Genomic DNA, 20,110 nt, shown 5'->3' with positions numbered 1-20,110 from the left:
AGGTTGGCTAGCAAACTAGGTCTGTGAGGGACTCTGGGTAACTAGTCCGCTTGCATAACCAGAGTTATATGATGCCCCCCCACCCCACTCCGTCCCCTCCTCCTTCTGAGCCAGAAAAAGCAGTGCCTGTGTATAGCTCACAGTTACAGCGATCTGTAAAGCCCAGACAAGATCCTTCACCGTGCAGTCTGCTCATGGGCAGGTAAGATGTGCGTATGTGCAACAGGCATTCATGATATAGAGTAATACTTAAACACCTTTGTCGGCCACAAATGTATTATTTACAGTTTCTGTAAAATCTTTGCGCCAAGTGTTTTGCACTAACTAACCTGCTTTCTTACGGTTGTTTTGTGCTTTCATGTGCTATGTTTGTTTTTTCCTGGTTCAGTTTTAAGGTAAGCAGGTTCAGTTTCTTGAGTAGGAGCGTTTTTGTTTCTATCGGTAAAAGCTGTAGTGTTAGAAATCTCAATCACAGCCTCTGAGTGCAGCAGAGGCACCGTATTTCCACACTCTTACATCCTATTAAATTTCCTTAGTCTCTTTCTGTTCGCTGCCAATATAGAAATATACAAAAGCTGAAACGGCATCTGGTTTCTGTGACACACACAGACCTTTACAGGTGTTTTTGCTTTTTACAATGATATGCAAAAATATTGTAATGTCTTTAATTATGTGAAAATGGTGAAATCTAAATATGACGGTCGACATCCTAAGGAGTGTGCCCGGATGATCGAAACCAACAGAGTTAAGAAGCACCAATGTAAAATGTGAAATTCCGCAGTTCCATGACAAACTTGGCCACGTCTTTCTTCTGTCAATCTGTAATCACGGCCCCTCCAGGAGTGGTTGAGCTTTAAATCCTTTAGTGTAAATAATGATTTCAAAAGCTGTGAAATGCAGACCTGTGTGTTAGAAGTATGTAGTGTCCAGTGATCTTCAGAAATCCTAGTAAAATCAGGGTGTGTGCCAGTTGTAAGGGATGAAGCTGCCCCACTTGTCCAGAACAGGAGCAAGTAAAAGAAAGATATGACGTTCCTAGCAGAGCCATTAGTAGTGTCTTTCAGGGTCCTACGCACACAGTTGCACGCGCAAGACGTTCTCAGCAAGGTTGTTATATCAGGCACTCCTTTGTCGCCACATTCAAAGGGTTCTTGTACACGACTGTGTGCATTATTCTGTCCGTTTGGAGCCCAAGATGAAGACAAAATGTCGTGTTAATGGCTCAACTGACTGTGCCCAAGGGGGTCATGCCTGAACCACTTACTGCAGCACAAGAAGAATCTCTTGCGCAGAACCAGAACTTTAGCCTCAATGGTATAATCAATGTTATGCTTTTTAGAGCGTCTGACTTGGTTACATCAATGTTGTTCAAAGTATTATTCGGCATTATTCTTCCAATACTATTTTTTTTTTGCTACTAAATTATAGGCATAGAACACTGAGTCTGGAAAAGTTATATTTACATATCACACCCTGTACTATGGCTCACAACCCTTAAATTTAAATCAAGTTGAGTCTGCTTTACTTCAGTGCCTGAATATCCAGATGCCTGTAAACCATGGGTCTTAATGATATTCTACTGTAGTCTGACTGTTTAATTCTGAACTGTGGTGTTGTAGCTCTTAACAATGGTTTTTATTTGTTTTGTTTTTTTAACCTATCCATAGGACGCACACAATCTACTTACTCTGCTCATTTATATTTATCCATTTCCTTGTGAATCCTTTTTGGCAGGTATCCCCTGTTTTCTTTCAGCGTGACAAGAGGTTTATGGACTTATACATGATGAACTGTGAATTATTAGCAACATGCAGTGCCCTAGGGTACCTGGAAGGAGAGACTTACCACAAAGAACCTGATTGCCTTGGTAAGATGTATTGATTTAGTTATCTCTGCTTGATTTTGAACAATGTGTCAATTTTTTGCGAAACTCTGTGATATAAAATTATTATTGTAGAGAATGTGTGTGCCAGGGAAATTTCTGAAGTGATACTGCTTCTCCTTAAGGTACTCCCTAAGTGGTTTTTTTTTTCCTTACAGGTTTAATAAATGCATGTTACTGGCAAAGTACTTATTCTCCATTGGCGGTGCTGTCCTCTTAATTTTACAAGTGATAATGCTATAGCTGCTTTAAAGGTTTCTTTTCATATCTGGCTCTTTTTAGTTGTTGGCAACATTTTATTTATTTTTATGTCAATTCATTTTAAGTGAGCACGATGGAGGATTGAATTTAAATGCCTGTTTTTTCTGCCCTGTAGAAAGTGTAAAGGATTTAATCCGTTACCTGAGGCATGAGGATGATTCACGTGATATTCGACAACAGCTAGGAGCTGCCCAGATCCTGCAAAATGATCTCATACCTTTGGTCATCCAACACCACAGTGACAAACTGTTATTTGATGCAGTCATCCGGTACATTAACTTCATCATTAAGATATTACTGACTTATTGGCAAAAACTATTGTTTTTTTTGTGCTTGTGTTGGGTTTGAGACAGTGGAGCTCAACAGAAAGCTTGCAGGCTAATGGTAGCCACCACTCAGTAGCCATTTAGCCCCTGCATCTAGAAGAAGGGAGTATTGTATGTATCTATGCAAGCACCAGTAACCCTCAGAAAAAAAGATGTCAAAACAATAAATCAATACAATGTTTATAATAAATCTGTAGGAACACCCAAGCGCTAATTTCATGGAAATACACTTTGGAGTCAACTTTACATGGACTCAACCAATAAGATACTACAATTAGAAAAGTAAGACTACTTCCCCGGCTGCTACTTGAGTTGAATTCAACAGGACTGGTAAAAACCAATCCTAGAGGTCCACTAGTATGCATTCGATTTGGTGCTCAGCTTCTACCGATTTCAGTAGGAATACTACAGCAGATATTCAAGAAAATGAAATGAGACATAAGTCGTATTTCCTAACTGGAATATCTTAAGAAATTGGCAGAATAAAAAACAAATTCTAGAGACTAAACTGAAAATTATTTAGTGATTATTAGTATCTAAATTAAAAGTTGGACACTCCTGGTTTTATTTGTACACTACTGTTCAAAAGCTTGGAGTCACCTAGCTGTTTTCAGGGGGGCTTTTTAGCTGCGTCAACATAATTGCAGAAGAGTTTCCTAATTATTAGCCTTTTAAACTTAAACCTGAATTAGCCAACACGATGTGCCATTGCAACACAGGAGTGATAGTTGCTGCTGAAGGGCCCCTGTATGCCTGTGAAGATATCCCATTAAAAAAATAGCAGTTTACCAGTGACAATAGTCATATACAACATTTACATCTACACTGTATTTTTCATCAATTTGATGCTATTTTAATGGAAAAAAATTTGCTTTTCTTTTAAAAAGAAAAACCATTCAATTCAAAGAAGTGACCCAGACTTTGGAACGGAAGTATACGGATATATATATAATTACACACACGCAGTGTGAAAAAGAAAATGCACCCTCTTTGAATTCTATGGTTTTACGCATTAGGACATAACAATGACCTGTTCCTTAGTAGGTCTAAAAATGTTTAATACAACCTCAGATGAACAACACCACAAGACACCACAGTGTCATGATTTATTCAATGTGTGTGTGTGTATGTGTATTATGTTCAGTGAAAGCCGCAGCTGTTCTGAAACTGGAGGCCTTTCTTTCAGAAATGACAGTGATTTTTTTTCTGGTGGTAAACAGACTTGCGTATAAATAATGTGTCCGCTTCAACAATAAAAATGTTCACCACCCCACAGAGCATTGCCCTGCAGAATTCCTAATGAGGTCACAGTGTGCAGTTGTTTTTTCTTCTGTTTTTATTAAAATGATGTCCTTTTAAACATTAAATTACAATGAATGACTAATTTCATCCCATCAAATTGCCCTTTGTTTTTGTAGGTTGATGGTAAATCTAACTCAACCAGCATTACTTTGCTTTGGGAAAGTACCCCAGGATCCCACGTTCCGACACCACTATCTCCAAGTGGTGTCCTATCTGCAGGCTTACAAGGAGGTGAGGGTACAGTGTTGTACATACGTGTCAAATCTGACTAAATGTCTTGAACTTTTAAGCATCTTTTGGAATATCTAGAAACAAACCTGTACATTTTAGATGTTCAGACTTATTCTACTAATATAAAAGTGAAAGCTTCCCACAGTGCACAGAAATTATCTGCAATCACTTTTGTCATTTCGCTGCTGTTAAAATAGTATTTTGTATATTCAGTTGTTTTCCTTGCCATGTCTTATGAAGTTTGGGGAATTCCAACTACATGTATGTTTACATTTTGACTGTGTTATTTAGAAATGTGTTGTCATATGAAGAATTATACTCCCTCTTCACAGGCCTTTGCAAGCGAGAAGCTGTTAGGAGTCCTCAGTGAAAAGTTATATGATTTATTACAGCTTGTAAGTGCCTTAATGCTTGTTTTTTACATATTAAGATTGGGAGTTTTGCTGCAAATGCCCTGAAATGTTCTTATTACACATTTGCCTTTATTTTTGTAAATTAGTAGGACAGAATTGCCCCCTGCCCATTTGAGAAGTTCATTTAGCTATCAGACTCATAAACGGGTCCTTATGTACATAAAGGGACAGGAGGCATTTGGGTTTATTTAGTTAAGATCAGTGGAATAATTTTGTTGCTGTAACTGGAGGAATTGAGGTGAAACAATTGCCTTTTCTTAAGCAAATAAACCCCCATTACTGTAAATTATTTGGAGAAGAAAATACTCATTTCAATTTGTTGTTTGGTTTCTTTTATGAAGGATTGGGAACAGAGAGGGGAAGAGCATAACCTACTTATTGAGAGGATTCTTCTGCTTGTGCGTAATATCCTTCATGTCCCTGCTGACCCAGAGGAAGGGAAGGTAGGCTTACAGCATTGGTGCATTTAAGACTTTTTATACATTGTTGGTTTCGGAAATTGCTAATTAGCAAAATTATTACAGTTTATGAGCATGACTGTTGTCCAGCTACAATTTAAGCAAATAAGAAATGAGAGCGAATTACAAAAATGCATTGCAGTCCTTAATATCACATGAAATATGACTGGTCAGATTAGAAAGAAAACTCGGGTATTACTGTCTCTTATTCACTATCCTGTCTTCATCTTTCAGAGCGTGGATGATGACGCTAGCACCCATGACAGAGTACTCTGGGCAGTACACATGAGTGGGATGGATGACCTTGTGAAGTTCCTGGCCAGTTCTGAGACAGAGCAGCAGTGGAGTATGCATGTGCTGGAGACTGTATCTCTTATGTTCCGAGATCAGGTAAGGTTACAATTACTTTGTGTTGTTAATCGTTCTAGATGCACATTATGATCACAGTCTAAAGTAACTAACTGCAGGGGGGAATATTTTTGGTATAGCATTGGTATATTTGTACACCTTGTTTAAAGGTCTGTTACATGCATATCTATATTTTAATATGTAGAAATTTGTACACATGTCTCATTTGTAGGCTTAAGCGAGTAATACGGGCACTTCTCTTGAAAAGCGGAGCAAACACAATGGTGTACTTGCCAACCACTCAAGTAAAAAAAAAAAAAAGCTAACGAATAAAAGATTTTGTGCAAGGAGTAAACGTTCCCCCTCTACTTTAAAAGGCTTACTTTAAAAAGAGACTGAGGGCCTCATAAAAGACTTCCGTGTAGATTTGCCTCCGGTGGTTGACCATTGGACATAACTTGGACAATCCCACCGCATTCACACGCAATGTGTTTCGTCAAGGATTGATTGCTTCATGTGACGTTCAATTACTGTCAGAAAATTATAGCGTTTTGTAATGGTAAAAAGTATGTTTGGTTTTCAGAACGCAGAACATCTCGCTGCAACAGGCCAGGCACGATCTGTCACAGAAAGGACCACGGATGTGAAGGACTTGGAGATCCTGCGACAGAGGGAAATTGCAGAGAGGAAGAACAGAGTTTTCCAGCGTGGTACGAGGTAAGTAAAGTAAATTTTAGGATTAGCAGGTATTCGCTATTGAAGTGCCTCCGTTTTTAGAAATACCGTTTACAATGATATGTTCGATGGCCACCTTGTAAAATGGTATTTGCATTGTCCCACCTGCCACATATATTTAATAATGACAAGTAATAGGGAATTGTTGGCACTCATTAGCAAAGCATCTGTAGCTGCCATGCCTACAGTGAATACCTGTATTACCCATGCCTTTTAAATAAAAAGTCTAAAAAGCCCTTAAGGTTATTACTCGTGCATGGATAATTTGTTTTTTTTCTGCATTGTAATCAATATAGTTTCAAGATTTATGTGTTTTTCTTTGTAAGTCAGCCTACTTTGCCCTTTTGTGGCTGTTGTGTACAGTTATCCGCAATGGTTTTTTGTTTCTTTTCAGGCACTCTCGGTTTGGTGGCTCATATGTCATACAAGGAATGAAGTCTATTGCAGACAGAGACATCATTTACCATAAAGGTCTACATAATGTAAGTATTCCTTTTGTAAGAATTTGACTCCTAAAAGTGCTAAAACTCCTGCTTAGCCGCTTCCCCTATAAGTGCTGCTGATAGTCTAAGGCATTGTATAATCTATGTGGGAATAGAGGGGAAATATAAGGCGAGTGTGTGTGTGTGTGTGTGTATTTTTTTTTTTTTTTTATGAAAATTGATTGTTTCAAACATTAATCTAAAATGCTTTTCCCCCCTCTTTTTTGGTGTGCTTGATGTTAGTATAAGAATTACTCCCATGACTCTGGAAAGGAGGTGAAGAGAGTCCCAAAGAGAAGACAACAAGCAAGGGACACAGAACCGCCCCGCAGGTCGGCACTCAACGTCCGTCTGTTTCTGAAAGAGTTTTGCATTGACTTCTTGGAGAACTGTTACAACCGGCTCATGTACATTGTGAAGGTGAGAGCGCAACCTTCTGTAATTGTAATTTTGTATAGCTTTCTATTGTGTTTGACTTTCTACACCATAAGCTGTAAGGGACAGCATCCAGGTATGTCCAGCAATTATAAGAGATGGGAAGGAATTGCAATGTGCAAGTGTATGGATGCATGTTGAGACAGAACTGTGTGATCTTCTAGCAAACTATGCTTATACTCCATCCAAAAGGCTCTTAAATGTTAAATTAATGCTTTAATCCTTAGTATCTTTGTTTCATTGAATTTCCATGGTGTATAAGACTTTGACCACCTTTTCTTGAAACTTGTCTCAGTGAAGGGTACCAATTCAGGTTTGAGTCTCTGTGTAGGGACAGCGCTAGTTCAGAACCCTTTGAGTCGTGTAGACCCAGGAGTCTCAGATTGCAAATGACTTTTGCACTACAGCCCCTGTCCACTCTTTGGGTGCCATCTACAGACAAGGCCAGAAGCCCTTGAGTGATAGGGGCTGGAAGACTGCAAGAGTCTGTGGCAAGGACTGGCAGACGCTCTGACAGGGACTGGCAGCCGGCATACAATGATTAGAAAAATTTATAATCCAAGTCTGGGACAAGATCAAGTAACAGTTAATCAAAGGGGCAATACAAGGTACAGAAGAAAATAAATGGCATAAATGGAATCAAAAGACAATATCGGCAGAATTCAAACACCAGAAACAAACAAACTACTGGAAACAATGATCCAGTTGCTGGAGGCAAACATGGTTTATAAACAAGCTATAAGTGTGTTAGGATCCAAAACAAGGATGACAGAAATCCTAGCGACCACAGATCCTTCTGGGCAAGAGAGCAACCTCCCATGTTCTGGTTGTCTGGTTCTAATCATGAATTTCCATTCAAAGCCATTGTATTCGTTGCTGAATGTTTATTCATCTAAAGCTACAAATATATATGTGTGTACCTAATATATCGGTTTGTCTTATTCTGTCAATTCTCGTATTGTTATACCCCTTAAATATATGTATTGAGTGCTGCGTAAATTGTTGGCAATTTCTGTTTTTTGTGTTTACCTCCTAAATATGCTACTTTTCATGTTTGCTTCTGTCTATGTTTCACCTTTTGGCATTTAACATTTTTAGGATCATCTGATTCGTGAGAAAGCCCAACAGCACGACGAGACCTACTACCTGTGGTCTATGGCATTTTTCATGGCCTTCAATCGCCTGTACAAATTCAGGCCAGAGCTTGTATCTGAAACTGTTAGCATTAGGACCTTTCATTTCATAGAACAAAACCTCACCAACTACTATGAGATGATGCTAACTGACAAGAAAGAAGCTTCGTCCTGGGCCCGTCGGTGAGCAAGCTCTTTTGTATCTATGTAGGCAATCTATATTGAAATGATTCTGCATTGCGAGCAAATGCTTAACGCGTTTGGTTTTAGGCATATAAAGCAAAATGAATGTAAATAAAGAAAAAAGAAACCACCACTCCAGCTGCTTACCATAACACATGTTTACATAATGAGAAGTAGCTAAAAAAGCAAAAACAAATTCAAATTATTTTCCAAAATAAGTAGAACCCTTGAGTGAGATGTGGCTTTTACCTTTTTTTTCTAATCTAAACAACACATGTTTTGTAAAAAAAAGAGTTAACTGGTTACAAAAATTATCATTATTTTTCAATTTTGTTCCTGAGAATAAAATATTTAAACATTAGCGATTAAACTTTGTGAACGTGATTGTTTTCACTGGAGGTCTTTTGCGTATAATCTTGTATACTGTACATAAATTGTTTGTCTAAAGAAAACACGTTTGGGGATGATACGTGTCCTTTTTACCCGATACCAGAATGCACCTTGCCCTGAAGGCGTATCAAGAGCTCCTTACCACTGTCCATGAAATGGACCATTCTAAAGATGAGACTGTGAGAGAAAGCAGCACTATTATTAAAAGTGGGTAATACTGACTGTTTTTGAATTTTCATGGTTTATTTTTTACATATTGACATTTACTTTGGTGTAGTGTACTACTGCTTTTCATAAAAAGGAATGTTAGAAATGAAGGAGGGTGTATTGATGTTATCTGCTTGAGGCAAAATATACAATACTAAGGTAGTGTTTCATTATTTTTTGTCCATACAGTCTGGTAGAAAGAGTTCAATTTAATGTATAAAGCATATTTTTTTCCTGCAGATAATATTTTCTACTTGATGGAGTACAGGGAGCTGTTTCTGGCTTTATTCAGAAAGTTTGATGAAACTAAGCAGCCACGTTCCTTTTTAAAGGATCTAGTGGAAACCGCTCATTTGTTCCTGAAAATGTTGGAAAGGTTTTGTAAAGGCAAGAGGACAGTTGTGGTCCAGGTAAGGTTTTCCTTACAGAGGCGCTAGAAACGAACCAAACATTTTGTAATTTTACATTTGAGTCCCAACGATTCAAATCTAGTGAAGGCTGTGTAACTCAGTCAGTATCTGCTTGGACAATAAATGTCCAGTGTTAGCCCTGGATCAACATATGTTTATTAAACTTTTTTAAATTAAAGGGACAATGCAGTCATCATGTGTACTGCATACGGTAGCTGTATAGTGCCTTTAAGTTTTCTTCATTACTCCCCCTTCCCCAGCTATTTGTGTTGGAAGAGATATGGCTGGTCTAACACATGATCCAATTACCACTAGTGAGCTCCAGCGCTGGCGAGTTTTCTTGAGTGCAGGGCTTTTAACAAGACCCTCTGTGCGTATGCAGCCAATCAATAATACTAAATTTATCTTTGATACGCAAGAACCGAAAGATCAAAAGAAAGAAAAAGAAGTCTGTGCGTCGCTCCACAGATGGTCATCGTAAGACCCCAGAAGAGCTGGAGGAAACTTGGAAGTCTGTTTCTGAGAAACTTAAAGATTGTGTCATGGTAAAACCTGCTCATCGATTAAAATAAATTCAAATTATGTGCACTCATTTCAAAGATATTTTATGTATTTCGTTTTATGCATAATTAGGGCTCACAAAGTCTGCCAGAAGCAGTTGTGCCATTTGATGCAGCCTCTGAGATTCCTGTAGAGGAGCAACGGACAGAAGCTCTTGTGAGAATTCAGGATGGACTTCTTTCAGGCAAGGCACCAGAGTCACTTGTCCTTCTGCGTTCTGCCAGGTAATCATTGTGCTTACACAAACATAATTACACATTTTAATATTGGTGTTTTTATTGTGATTTTTATTTTTGTCATTCCTTCCCAGAGAAGTCTGGCCAGAGGGGGACGTGTTTGGCTCTCCAGAGATGGAACACGAGGAAGAAGTTGAATTGATGAAACAAATTCTCTTAGCAGACCTTCCTAGTAAGGAAAAATACCACCCTTAGTTTTTTCTTCAGATGCTGTCAAAACAAGTCTTACAGTTACAACTTTTGTGCTTTAAGGTTTTTTCTTTCTGATTTACATTTACCCAGACACATGATATGTTGTGTTCTTCAGGACAAAGTATTTAGACGGTATCTTTCTTTAGATACCATTTTTGATCGTATGATGTAATGTATTATATTATAAGTATGTAGTCTCATATAAAGCTAATAAAAAAAAAAAAAAAAAACCTGCTTAAATTCTAATCATAAAATTCTCCCTTACATTCTACAATATTTTTGTACGATATCTACTATTGTTCTACTTATTTTTGTACTTTGGGGGGAGTTTTTTTTGGTGTTTGGGCACCTATTTTTAAACTTATTACATTTTTATTTATATATGATATATTTTATATTTACACGGCGTCATTTCCCTTCATTGCTAATTTCAGCTCCTGGGGAGCTCAGAGGTCCCAGGAGGCATACTGCCTTTTAATATGGTGAATGTCATTGCTCAGGGAGCGATCACACGACGCCCCTGCAAAATTTTGGGGTATTTCTAAATGTCTGTCAAGGCGTTGCAGCAACACCTTTATCCCCATGAAGTGCCAACTCTCGTTAACTGCGTGTTTTTCCGTAACATCCCTGACAAATAGCAAACTAGTGTTTGTACCAGTCAGTATGAATATATAGAAAAATTACTGCGGTAAGGACTAGCTGTAGACCTCTGAAGTAAGAATTTATTTGCTGGATTGTAAGTTTGCAGGTGAGCTGTACATCGCTGCATTATAAAGGTTGGTGAGGAGCTCTTGTAAGAATGGCACCGCATGATACAAAAGATTTATTGGATGTTATTATGCAGGACCTTCGTTCTGGGCATGGTCCTTATGAATATAGTAAATGTTTCAGTTTACAGTAATTTGCCTACAAACTCCCAGTTTAAAAACACGAGCAGTTGTTGTCTGCCCATTCCCCAGTAAACTTCAAATGCTATTCCTTGGTATTGTCTTATGTCTAGGATAGCCTAGCCCATGCATGTTTATATCACACTAGAGAACAAACTCCAGTTCAAATTTTCTTTTCACCTAAAGCTTATGTTGTAACAGATAATATAAAATCACCTTAGTTTCTTTTCGCTTAATTTAGGTATTTGCGCCACGTGTAATACATTCCATCAAAATCTGGCCTATCTCCCCTGTATTTGCTCTTATAGTAGGTTACATTTTATGAAAATTAAAACTTTTTTTTCAGGGTCATCACAAGGTGAAGCTGAGGATTTGATGGAAGAGGAGGAGGAGGAAGAAGAGGCAGAGGAAGAGGAGCTGACCTCAGTTCAAGTGTCTGAAAAGGAGTTTAATTTTATAGATTATATGAAACGGTAAACTGTCTTCTAATTACAGTTGACTTGATGTTTTATATGTCTGTAAAAAGGGCTAGATCTATAAATAACGTGCATGTATTGATATTCCGATTTATAGTTTCTGCATATGAATTCGTAGTAGAGGCTGTCATGTCAGGACAAGCTTTTTTTTCTTAGGCAATAATGCAGACAGAGCAAAAAAAAAAAAATTCCCCCCTATCTGTTCCCTCTTGGTTGTTTGGTGTGTGAGCACCATCTAGAGACCATCTTACCTCCCATTTCTCATACAGCAGAGAAAACCCGAGTCTTTTGCTACACCAAACTTATTAGATTAAATTTAGTTAGATGGTGCCGGCAGATTCTGTAGCGCTGTTACAATAGGGGACAATTTAAAATGACAGAATCGCCATGCTTGTTCAGAAGACAGTGAGGGCCCTGCTGTTCTGTCTGTTGGGTTGTTGAAGCGGAAGTGACACTTCACCTTAGATGGTCCTGGTGCTCACTTCCTGGTCAGGCAATCCAATTGAAGTTCTATGAGAATACATTTGAACAATGACACAACAATACTGTGTATCAATATCTAATGCGGCACAAAAACTCCTTGAGAGTTGTCCGGAGCCTCAGATAGGAAGAGGAGAATATGTAGATCTTCATCTCACCCATCAAAGTTCTTCAGACGTTGCACATACAGAATTTTTTTTAATTTTAAGATATACGTGGTATTGATTTATACTATACGACCAAAACTATGTCAACACCCCTCCAAATTAAATTTGGCAGCACCCATTGCTAACAGGTGAATGAAATCAAGCACATATACCATCTCCATAGACAAACATTGGCAATAGAATGAGTTGTGCTGAAAAGCTCCATTACTGTAAACGTGGCACTGTTATAGGATAAGTTCTATTGAGAAGTGGAAGCATCTAGGAGTAACCGCTCAGCAAAGACGTGGTAGACCATGCACACTAACAGACTGAGGCTGCTGAGTGCTAAAGCTCATAACACGTAAAAAGCAGCTGTCCTAGTAGTTCCAACATCAGTGCCCGACCTTACAGATACTTGTTTGGCTGAATAGGCACACATTCCCAGACATACTCCAAAATCTTGTTGAAACCTAGCAAGAAGGTTGAAGAGCTGTAAAGAGGTGAGGGCAGCTCCATATTAGAGCCTGTTCTTTGGGAGTGGGATGTCCAACAAGCTCATGTAGGTCTGATGGTCAGTTGTCCACATACTTTTGGTCATGCAGTGTATATTCAAAACCTAGACAGCAAATAGCTTCTTCCTCATTTTACTTATGTTAATTGGAAATCACTTTTATGTGGCAATGCATCAAATAATCTGCATCCTCATACATGTTGTGTATTTTGTTGTAGCTGTATAAGTATTGCATATTAAGAGAGTGTTTGAGTTTCTGCAAAACTAAAGAACCCAGTCCCACGGTGTATTTTAATACGTTTTGTGCTTGTGCTGTAGATTTGCTAACTCCAACGTTGTAAAAACCTATGTCCTGTTGCTGAAGAACTACCAGCAGAACAGTGCACACACCAACCACTGTGTAGTGAAGATGCTGCACCGTATTGCTTATGATCTCAAAATGGAGGCACTTCTCTTCCAGCTTTCTGTGTTCTGCTTGTTCAATCGCATTATGAATGACCCAGCAGCCGGTGTCTATAAGGTATGTGGACATGGGAGGCATCAGATTTAATTTCTAAGGAATTATGAATGTGATATTCATGCAGTTTTGTTGCTACAATCGATCCTATGATAACTCATACATGATTGCATGATACCAACCCCAAATAGGTCACTTCAGTTTATCGTGCCGGCGTTGCAGTGGCACGTGAGTGCTGCTTACCAGAATGCAGACAGCAGCATCCAGGAAAATAAATGAGAGCAATTATATAAGTTGAATCGGATGTCAAAAATGAATAAAATCAAAATCATATGAAGTTTTACTAAATAGAGGAACTCCTAACAAATATAGACCTGCAGAGGTAGCGCCGTAGTTATTTTTTTTTCCGTTATTCCAGGAATTGGTGGGCTTCTCTAAATATATCGTGAATAAGTTCTTTGCTCTGGCGGCAACAAACAACAAAGCATATGTAGAGCTTCTTTTCTGGAAAAATACAAATGTGGTGCGAGAGATGACAGAAGGTTATGGAAAAACTGCCGAAGGAGGGAGGTGAGGTTGTTTTGGACATTTAGAGACTGGTTGGTTTGGTGTTTGGGTTAATTCACTAAAGCAGGGATTTGCAGGGGCAGTTTAACCCCACTGACTTCACTGTAACTGTATGAGCAGCCATTCTTTACAACCACATTTCGCTCCAGAAGGAAATGGAGAGCTGGCCCTCTGTCGCGCGCTAGTTTAACCAGTGTAGTGACTTTCAAGAAATCTGACTGGGTTCTTCGTAATGTATAATTACGTCAGTGAGCTCGAAGCAGTAACTCCCCTACAAACTCCTGCTATAGTGAATAATCCCTTGAATGTTAATGTCTGTGTATCTCTCTCCATAAAAATAGCGAAGGCAATCACAAGCGCTTGAAATGGACCCCCGAGGAGGAAGAGGAGCTCAGGGGACTTTATTTGCAGTATAAAGAAATTGAAAGTAAGCATACTAAAAATGTTAAGGTTCATCAGTAGAAACTAAATTCTTTCCATGCCAGAATGCTTTTTTATTTATTTTATTTTTTTTATCTTACATTAAATGTACCATGTTTTCTTTTTCACCCTTTCTGTGGTTTGATTACAAGATGTTGATGTGGTGGATACTATATTGGCTAATCTGAAACCTGGAAGCAGAACCCGGAAACAAATTATAAACCATCTTGTACAAATGGGACTGGCTGATAGTGCCAAAGATTTCAAAAAAGAGGTGTAAGTACAACTGCTATGTTTTTATTTAAAGATACACCTTTAACTGGTACGAGAGATGCATTTGCTGCTATTTCAATGTTGACCAGTTGATTGTTACTGCAAGGTAAATTAGCAAACTTCACATTTGAATCATTTTAATTCTTGAAAATTAAAATCTTTAATCTGTATGGCCCCGGGCTAAGCGACCCAGTGTAAAGAGCTCAGTTAATCCCATTGCATTCAGGGCAGCCCTTTGGGTGTTTTTTTTGTTACCTGCAGTCGCATATACCCTTTGCAAGACATCCAAAGCAGCGTTGTTTACAAAGCAGATTTGTGCCAAATTTGGATGACATTGGAGGAGAAATGGATGCACCAAAAATGAGTATAGTAAAATACTCTGGGTTGTCTGTTTCCGGAGCATATAGTTTAAGTAAAGACTGCATGCTAAATTTGGAAATATTACAATTTGGAAAAAAAAAAATACCTTTTTCATATGTGTCCTAAAATAAATGAAAAGCTGCATATAATATATATAAATTATAGCATGTAAAATTGCAAAACATTCTGTTTCGTTCTTTAAAAACAAAAAATTTCAATAAAAGATGGATTATATAGATAAATATGGTTTCAAAAGAAGGAAAGAAAAAACGTTATGTGAATATAGTAAATGGGAAATAAGAAAATTATGGATGAACAAAGACGTAGTAGAAATATTGAAAGTATAAAAATGCCTTTGTCCTTAAGAAGCTAAAGGTGCTCTCCCACCTACTGTGCTGAATTTAATACTTAGAACTACATTCTTAGTACTTTTAAATTGTCAAACTTTTCAGGAATAATCCATTCAGCATTTTGTCTCATTTGTAATGTTTCAAGAAAAAGTTAATTGTCACAGGACACAGAAGTAGACAATGTTAAAACGTTTTTAAAGAAATGTTTCTTTACGTGTGATCAAACTTTCAGAATAAAAAATAGAACTGATAGTGTTAATTTGTTTATACTTATGAGCGCAGTTAATGTTTTTTTGTAAGTGGAACAGTACCTCTAATCCTGCTAAGTGGATCTCTAATAGAAGATTATTAATTTCTATTAACCAAATGTGATGTATGCTTTACTGCAGCAAAGGTACTCGCATTGTACTGTGGACAGAGGACCAAGAGCTGGAGCTTCAGAGACTATACGAATTGTTCCAAGAATCAGACGGTGAGATCAAGTTCCGAGATGCTCCTCTTGAACTTCGAGCTTACACATAATGGAAATGTAGAGCGTGTTTGACACTTTTTGTTTTTAAAACATAAAGCAAAACTATTGGAATAAGTCCACATTGTTGGCAGCTAACCATTTTAATGAAATGCACGCTTGGGAAGTAGTGTAATCTTTAAGAGAATAAGTAGGATAACACACTTATATACTGTCTGAAGCCGTTATTGTGAGTTGTGTGTTTCTAGCATTTCTATCTTTATTATTATTATTGGCAGACATACTGGGAAACATCATGAAAAACATCACTGCCAAACGATCCAAAGCCAGGATCATAGAAAAACTAATCAGCATGGGGCTGGTGTCAGAGCGCAAAGAACTTTACAAGAAGAGGAAGAGAAAAGGGAAATGCTCTGGCATGGTATATTCATCACAAAATGGCGTTTGCTATGGTTTTGTCCATTGTAGATGTTGTGTTGGTTGAGAGTTTATCCTCCCTTGCAAAGTGATTTGGCCTGGATATTGCAAAACCACCTTAAAGTGACACTTTAGCCATATAGCTGGCTGTCCCATTTACGTTTTTGTATTGCTGTCTCTTTGCAAATGCATGGAGAGATTCAGCAATGTAATTTGTCTCCTTTCCTAGTATCCCAGGTCCTTGGCATACAGAACATGTGTTGGGCAAAACACATATTTTGCTTGCTAATGCACACATGTGGCATAGCCCCAACCCTGGCTCACTAGGGTCTCGGAAATTGTAACGAGAACCTCTGTGCCCGAAGGGCAGAAAGCACTCATGTTGATTTGAAAGGGACTGCTTACCTGTTGCTGGCCAAAAATGTCATGAAAACCAGCACATGGAGGAGCATTTCTTTTTCCAGCAGGCAAAGAATTTCTGTTACAGTGCTTTAATATGTACTTGTTGGTGAGGTTGCATGGGACTTTACACGTAATTTAAATAGAATCATAACATATTTGAACAGTATCTGTGTATGTAAGCCAACCATAAGCTTTGCATTTGTCTGTGTTTTTAGTAAGAAATTCAAGAGGTTTTTTTTTATTTTCTTTAGTTTTAAAACCGTTTTAGTGGTGGGACTGCTGTGGATTACTGAAAGTCAAACAGTTGCAATTACTTCACAGCTTGTACTAATGTAAAAAAAGAAATCTCCTGGCATAACAAATGCATTGCCAGCTACATAAAAAATTTCACCTGCATTTTGTAATTTATAGTAATGGAAAAGTCTAAATAAGGAAATATTTATGCCAGTTATTTCCAGTTAAATCTGTTTGAATGAAAGCAAAAAAGCTTTTTGGTAAGCATTCCAATTTTGTTTTCTCAAATGCTACCTTCAAGGGCTTTTTTTTTTTATTTTTATTTTATTTCCAGTCTGAGGAGGAGTTTCTACATGATCTGGGAATTGATGGAAAAGGCTGTGATGTGGATGAAGTGGAAGAAGAAGAGGAAGACGATGAAGAGGAGAGTGAAGAGGAAGAGGAGTGGGAATCTGCCAAGGAGTCAAAGCCAAAAGAGAAGTTGGACAAAAGAAAGAGTGAATCATTTGTGGACAAAAAGTTGCAAAGTCTTGTACAGAGACTGCAGCGGGAGGGTGAGTAACCAAGCAGCTGTCTCTACTATTGACTTAAAGATTGAACAGCAGATGGTTTTATAAAGGGAATTAACTAGCTGGATATCCCTTACAACTTTCTTTAAAAACAAAATCCCTCCACGTTTCTTAGTTAAAACATTTTTAGTACTTTTTTATTATTACAAAAAAACCACACCTGTTTACATGAATTTTCACTCTTCTCTGCTCATGTACTTACCTTCTCACAGGCTTCTCCAGTCCTATATTGTGGCTTCAGAACTGTTTAAATCGGGCAGCAGAAGACAAAGAAGAGGATGGTAAGTGTTTAGAGTATGTATATATGTATATGTGTGTGTGTGTGTGTGTGTGTATATATATATATGTATGTGTGTATGCAATAGCTTAACACTAAATTATAAATATATGGTCTACTATTTTAACAACCATGCTTTCAAAATGATAGTTTGTATTGTAGACAGCTAGAGTTTGCTGATACAAAGTATTTTCCATTTTATCTGACTCTCTAATACCAAGGAAGCCCTCAAATACAGAAACACCAATTGATACATTTTTTCTGGATTTCTTTATTTCTGTGCATTAATAAAGTGTGGGCTTAACTTAGACATATACTACTCTGTAATCAGTAGATGCTTTGACCTCTACTTCATAATCTAGGTTCTTCTCAATCGATACCCCTTGTGCCTTTAACGGAAGAGAATGAGGATGCTATGGAGAATAAAACGTTCCAAAAACTGCTAAAGAGTCTGGGTGTCCGTCCTCCTTCAAATGAACAGGTAAGTATTACTACCCAACTTCCCTACCTTAACAAGCAGTGGAAGTGTGTTATTTTCTTAAAGATGCAATCCACAAATACTGTTCGGATAACATCCTTAACTCTAACCTTTCCTTCATCCCTCACATTCAGTCCCTCGACAGATCCTGCTGCTTGCACCTAAAAAACATCTCTCGTATCCGCCCATTCCTCACCCAAGAATCCACAAAAACTCTGGTTCATTCACTTATCATTTCCCATCTTGACTACTGCAACACTCTTCTGGTTGGCACTCCACTGTCACGACTCTCTCCTCTACAGTCTGTCCTAAATGCCGCTTCTAGGCTTATCTTCCTTGCACGTCGCTCCTCTTATGCTTCTCTTGCCCCCTCTGTGAAACCTTCTTGCCCCCTCTGAAACCCTCCACTGGCTTCCAAGAAGACAGAAGACAAATCTACATCAAATCAGTATTTTGTGTGACCGCTTTGCCTTCAAAACACCATCAATTATATTAGGTACACTTGCACAAAGTCAGGGATATTGTAGGCATATAGGTGTATGATTAAACAATTATACCAAACGGGTGCACTCAGAAGATGTCTAGCAGCGCCATCAGCTCAGCATTGGTAAAAAAAAAAAAATGATGGGCCCTTGGTCTACTGTCCGGAAAAGTCTGTTCAGAAGTGGCTTTCATGGAAGACTTGCGGCCTTAATAAAGCGACTCAACTATTCATGAAAGCACAGGAACTAGGGTGCAGAAAAATGATGGTGAATGCTGTGGACTAATGAGTCCATTTTAAATATTTCGCTCTAGCAGAAGGCAGTTAGTTCATCAAAGGGCTGGAGAGCGGTACAAGAATGAGTGTTCGCAGGCAAACATGGTAGAGGTTGCTTGCAAGTTTGGTGCTGCATTTATGCAAATGTAGCTGAGGATTGTGTCATAATTAACCTCATTGCTGAAACGAAGGCTTATCCTTCATACAATACCATCAGGGAGGTATCGGATTGGCCCAAATTTATTCCGTGGCCTGACAGCCCCAAACATACAGCCAAAGTCATTAAGAATTATCTTCTGCTAAAAAAAGAACAGAGAGTCCTGGAAGTGATGGAATGGCCCCCCGCAGAGCACAACATCATCAAGTCTAACTATGATTACATGAAGAGAGAAAAGCTACTGAGGCTGCCTGAATCCACAGATGATCTGTAATAAGCTCACCAAGATGCTTGAACAACCTACCAGCCAAGGTCCTTAACCCCTTAACGACAATTGCCGGTCCTGGCACGACACGGAAAAGCATGTGCTTTACGACAATTGACGTGCCAGGACCGGCACGTCTTTAAACGGGTGCAGAAAGCGATCTACTTTCGCTTTCTGCACCCAAAAAGCGTTGCTGAATGCCTCGACCTCGAGGCATTCAGCAACGCCGCGATCGGCACGAAGGGGCCATCTCTGGCCCCTCCACGGGGCGTCAACATCCGCCATACTTTGTATGGCGGCGGACGCCCGTTTTAAAAGCGTTTAGGAGGCGATCAACGATCGCCTCCTAAACTTAAATGGTGTCGCTGGAATGCCTCGATCAGGAGGCATCCAGCGACACCAAACACTTACCTTTCGATGGGCTGTGACCGCTCCAGAGAGCGGTCACAGCCGCAGCTGCCCGTGGCCGCCGCCCTGCAAGAGATACAAACAAGTTTTAAAGTTCGCTAGATGGTCCAGACCATCTAGAGAACTCTGGCTCCACTTGCAGGTTGAATACAGGTACTGCATTCACCATGCAAGTCAATGGAGCCCAGCTTTCTAATCACAGTGTGATTAGTAAAAATAAATTAAAAAATAAAATAAAATTAATAATAATTAGAAAAAAATAGTAAAAAACCAGTAAAATGTAAAAATCATTTCCCACTGATGTCACTATCAGGGGAACCTCCAAGTTGAAAAAAAATGTTAAATTTTTTTTTAAAAAAAGGCAAAAAAAAAATAAATATATATATAAAAAATATATTTTTGTGAGCAAGTCCTAAAATTAGCATATTAGCTTAAAACAATTCTCGCATGGAAAGAGTTAAAATACTGGCGTATTAAATGCCCATGGGGTGTCTACTTTAAAAAAATGTATGATTTAATGGGGTAAATTGAATTGGCCGGGTTCAACAACATCCCAATTAACACC

General features: G+C 38.5%; 1 protein-coding gene across 2 annotated transcripts in view; it reads left to right on the top strand.

Annotated features, from left to right (window-relative positions):
- TIMELESS (timeless circadian regulator) overlaps window positions 1-20,110 on the top strand; it is a 33,228-nt gene that overhangs the window by 5,645 nt on the left and 7,473 nt on the right. Inside the window, exons 1-26 of one of the 2 annotated variants that reach the window (XM_053455675.1) lie at window positions 94-202; window positions 1,735-1,867; window positions 2,259-2,412; window positions 3,888-4,002; window positions 4,335-4,397; window positions 4,757-4,858; window positions 5,108-5,263; window positions 5,805-5,938; window positions 6,351-6,438; window positions 6,682-6,858; window positions 7,972-8,189; window positions 8,683-8,786; window positions 9,027-9,196; window positions 9,616-9,741; window positions 9,830-9,981; window positions 10,068-10,165; window positions 11,419-11,545; window positions 13,004-13,205; window positions 13,561-13,712; window positions 14,051-14,136; window positions 14,282-14,405; window positions 15,502-15,584; window positions 15,860-16,002; window positions 16,969-17,188; window positions 17,416-17,484; window positions 17,843-17,961. In XM_053455675.1, coding sequence (XP_053311650.1) covers window positions 1,771-1,867; window positions 2,259-2,412; window positions 3,888-4,002; window positions 4,335-4,397; window positions 4,757-4,858; window positions 5,108-5,263; window positions 5,805-5,938; window positions 6,351-6,438; window positions 6,682-6,858; window positions 7,972-8,189; window positions 8,683-8,786; window positions 9,027-9,196; window positions 9,616-9,741; window positions 9,830-9,981; window positions 10,068-10,165; window positions 11,419-11,545; window positions 13,004-13,205; window positions 13,561-13,712; window positions 14,051-14,136; window positions 14,282-14,405; window positions 15,502-15,584; window positions 15,860-16,002; window positions 16,969-17,188; window positions 17,416-17,484; window positions 17,843-17,961 — 3,279 coding nt within the window. In that variant the 5' untranslated portion in view covers window positions 94-202; window positions 1,735-1,770. Of the gene's footprint in view, window positions 1-93; window positions 203-1,734; window positions 1,868-2,258; window positions 2,413-3,887; window positions 4,003-4,334; window positions 4,398-4,756; window positions 4,859-5,107; window positions 5,264-5,804; window positions 5,939-6,350; window positions 6,439-6,681; window positions 6,859-7,971; window positions 8,190-8,682; window positions 8,787-9,026; window positions 9,197-9,615; window positions 9,742-9,829; window positions 9,982-10,067; window positions 10,166-11,418; window positions 11,546-13,003; window positions 13,206-13,560; window positions 13,713-14,050; window positions 14,137-14,281; window positions 14,406-15,501; window positions 15,585-15,859; window positions 16,003-16,968; window positions 17,189-17,415; window positions 17,485-17,842; window positions 17,962-20,110 lie in introns of those variants that run through there. The other variant, XM_053455672.1, reaches the window with a different exon arrangement.

This window comes from Spea bombifrons, chromosome 2, assembly GCF_027358695.1.
Source record: "Spea bombifrons isolate aSpeBom1 chromosome 2, aSpeBom1.2.pri, whole genome shotgun sequence".
NCBI classification, from domain to species: Eukaryota; Metazoa; Chordata; class Amphibia; order Anura; family Pelobatidae; genus Spea; species Spea bombifrons.
The sequence above is the reverse complement of the archived record's forward strand: the minus strand, read 5'-3'. Positions and strand labels throughout refer to the sequence as shown.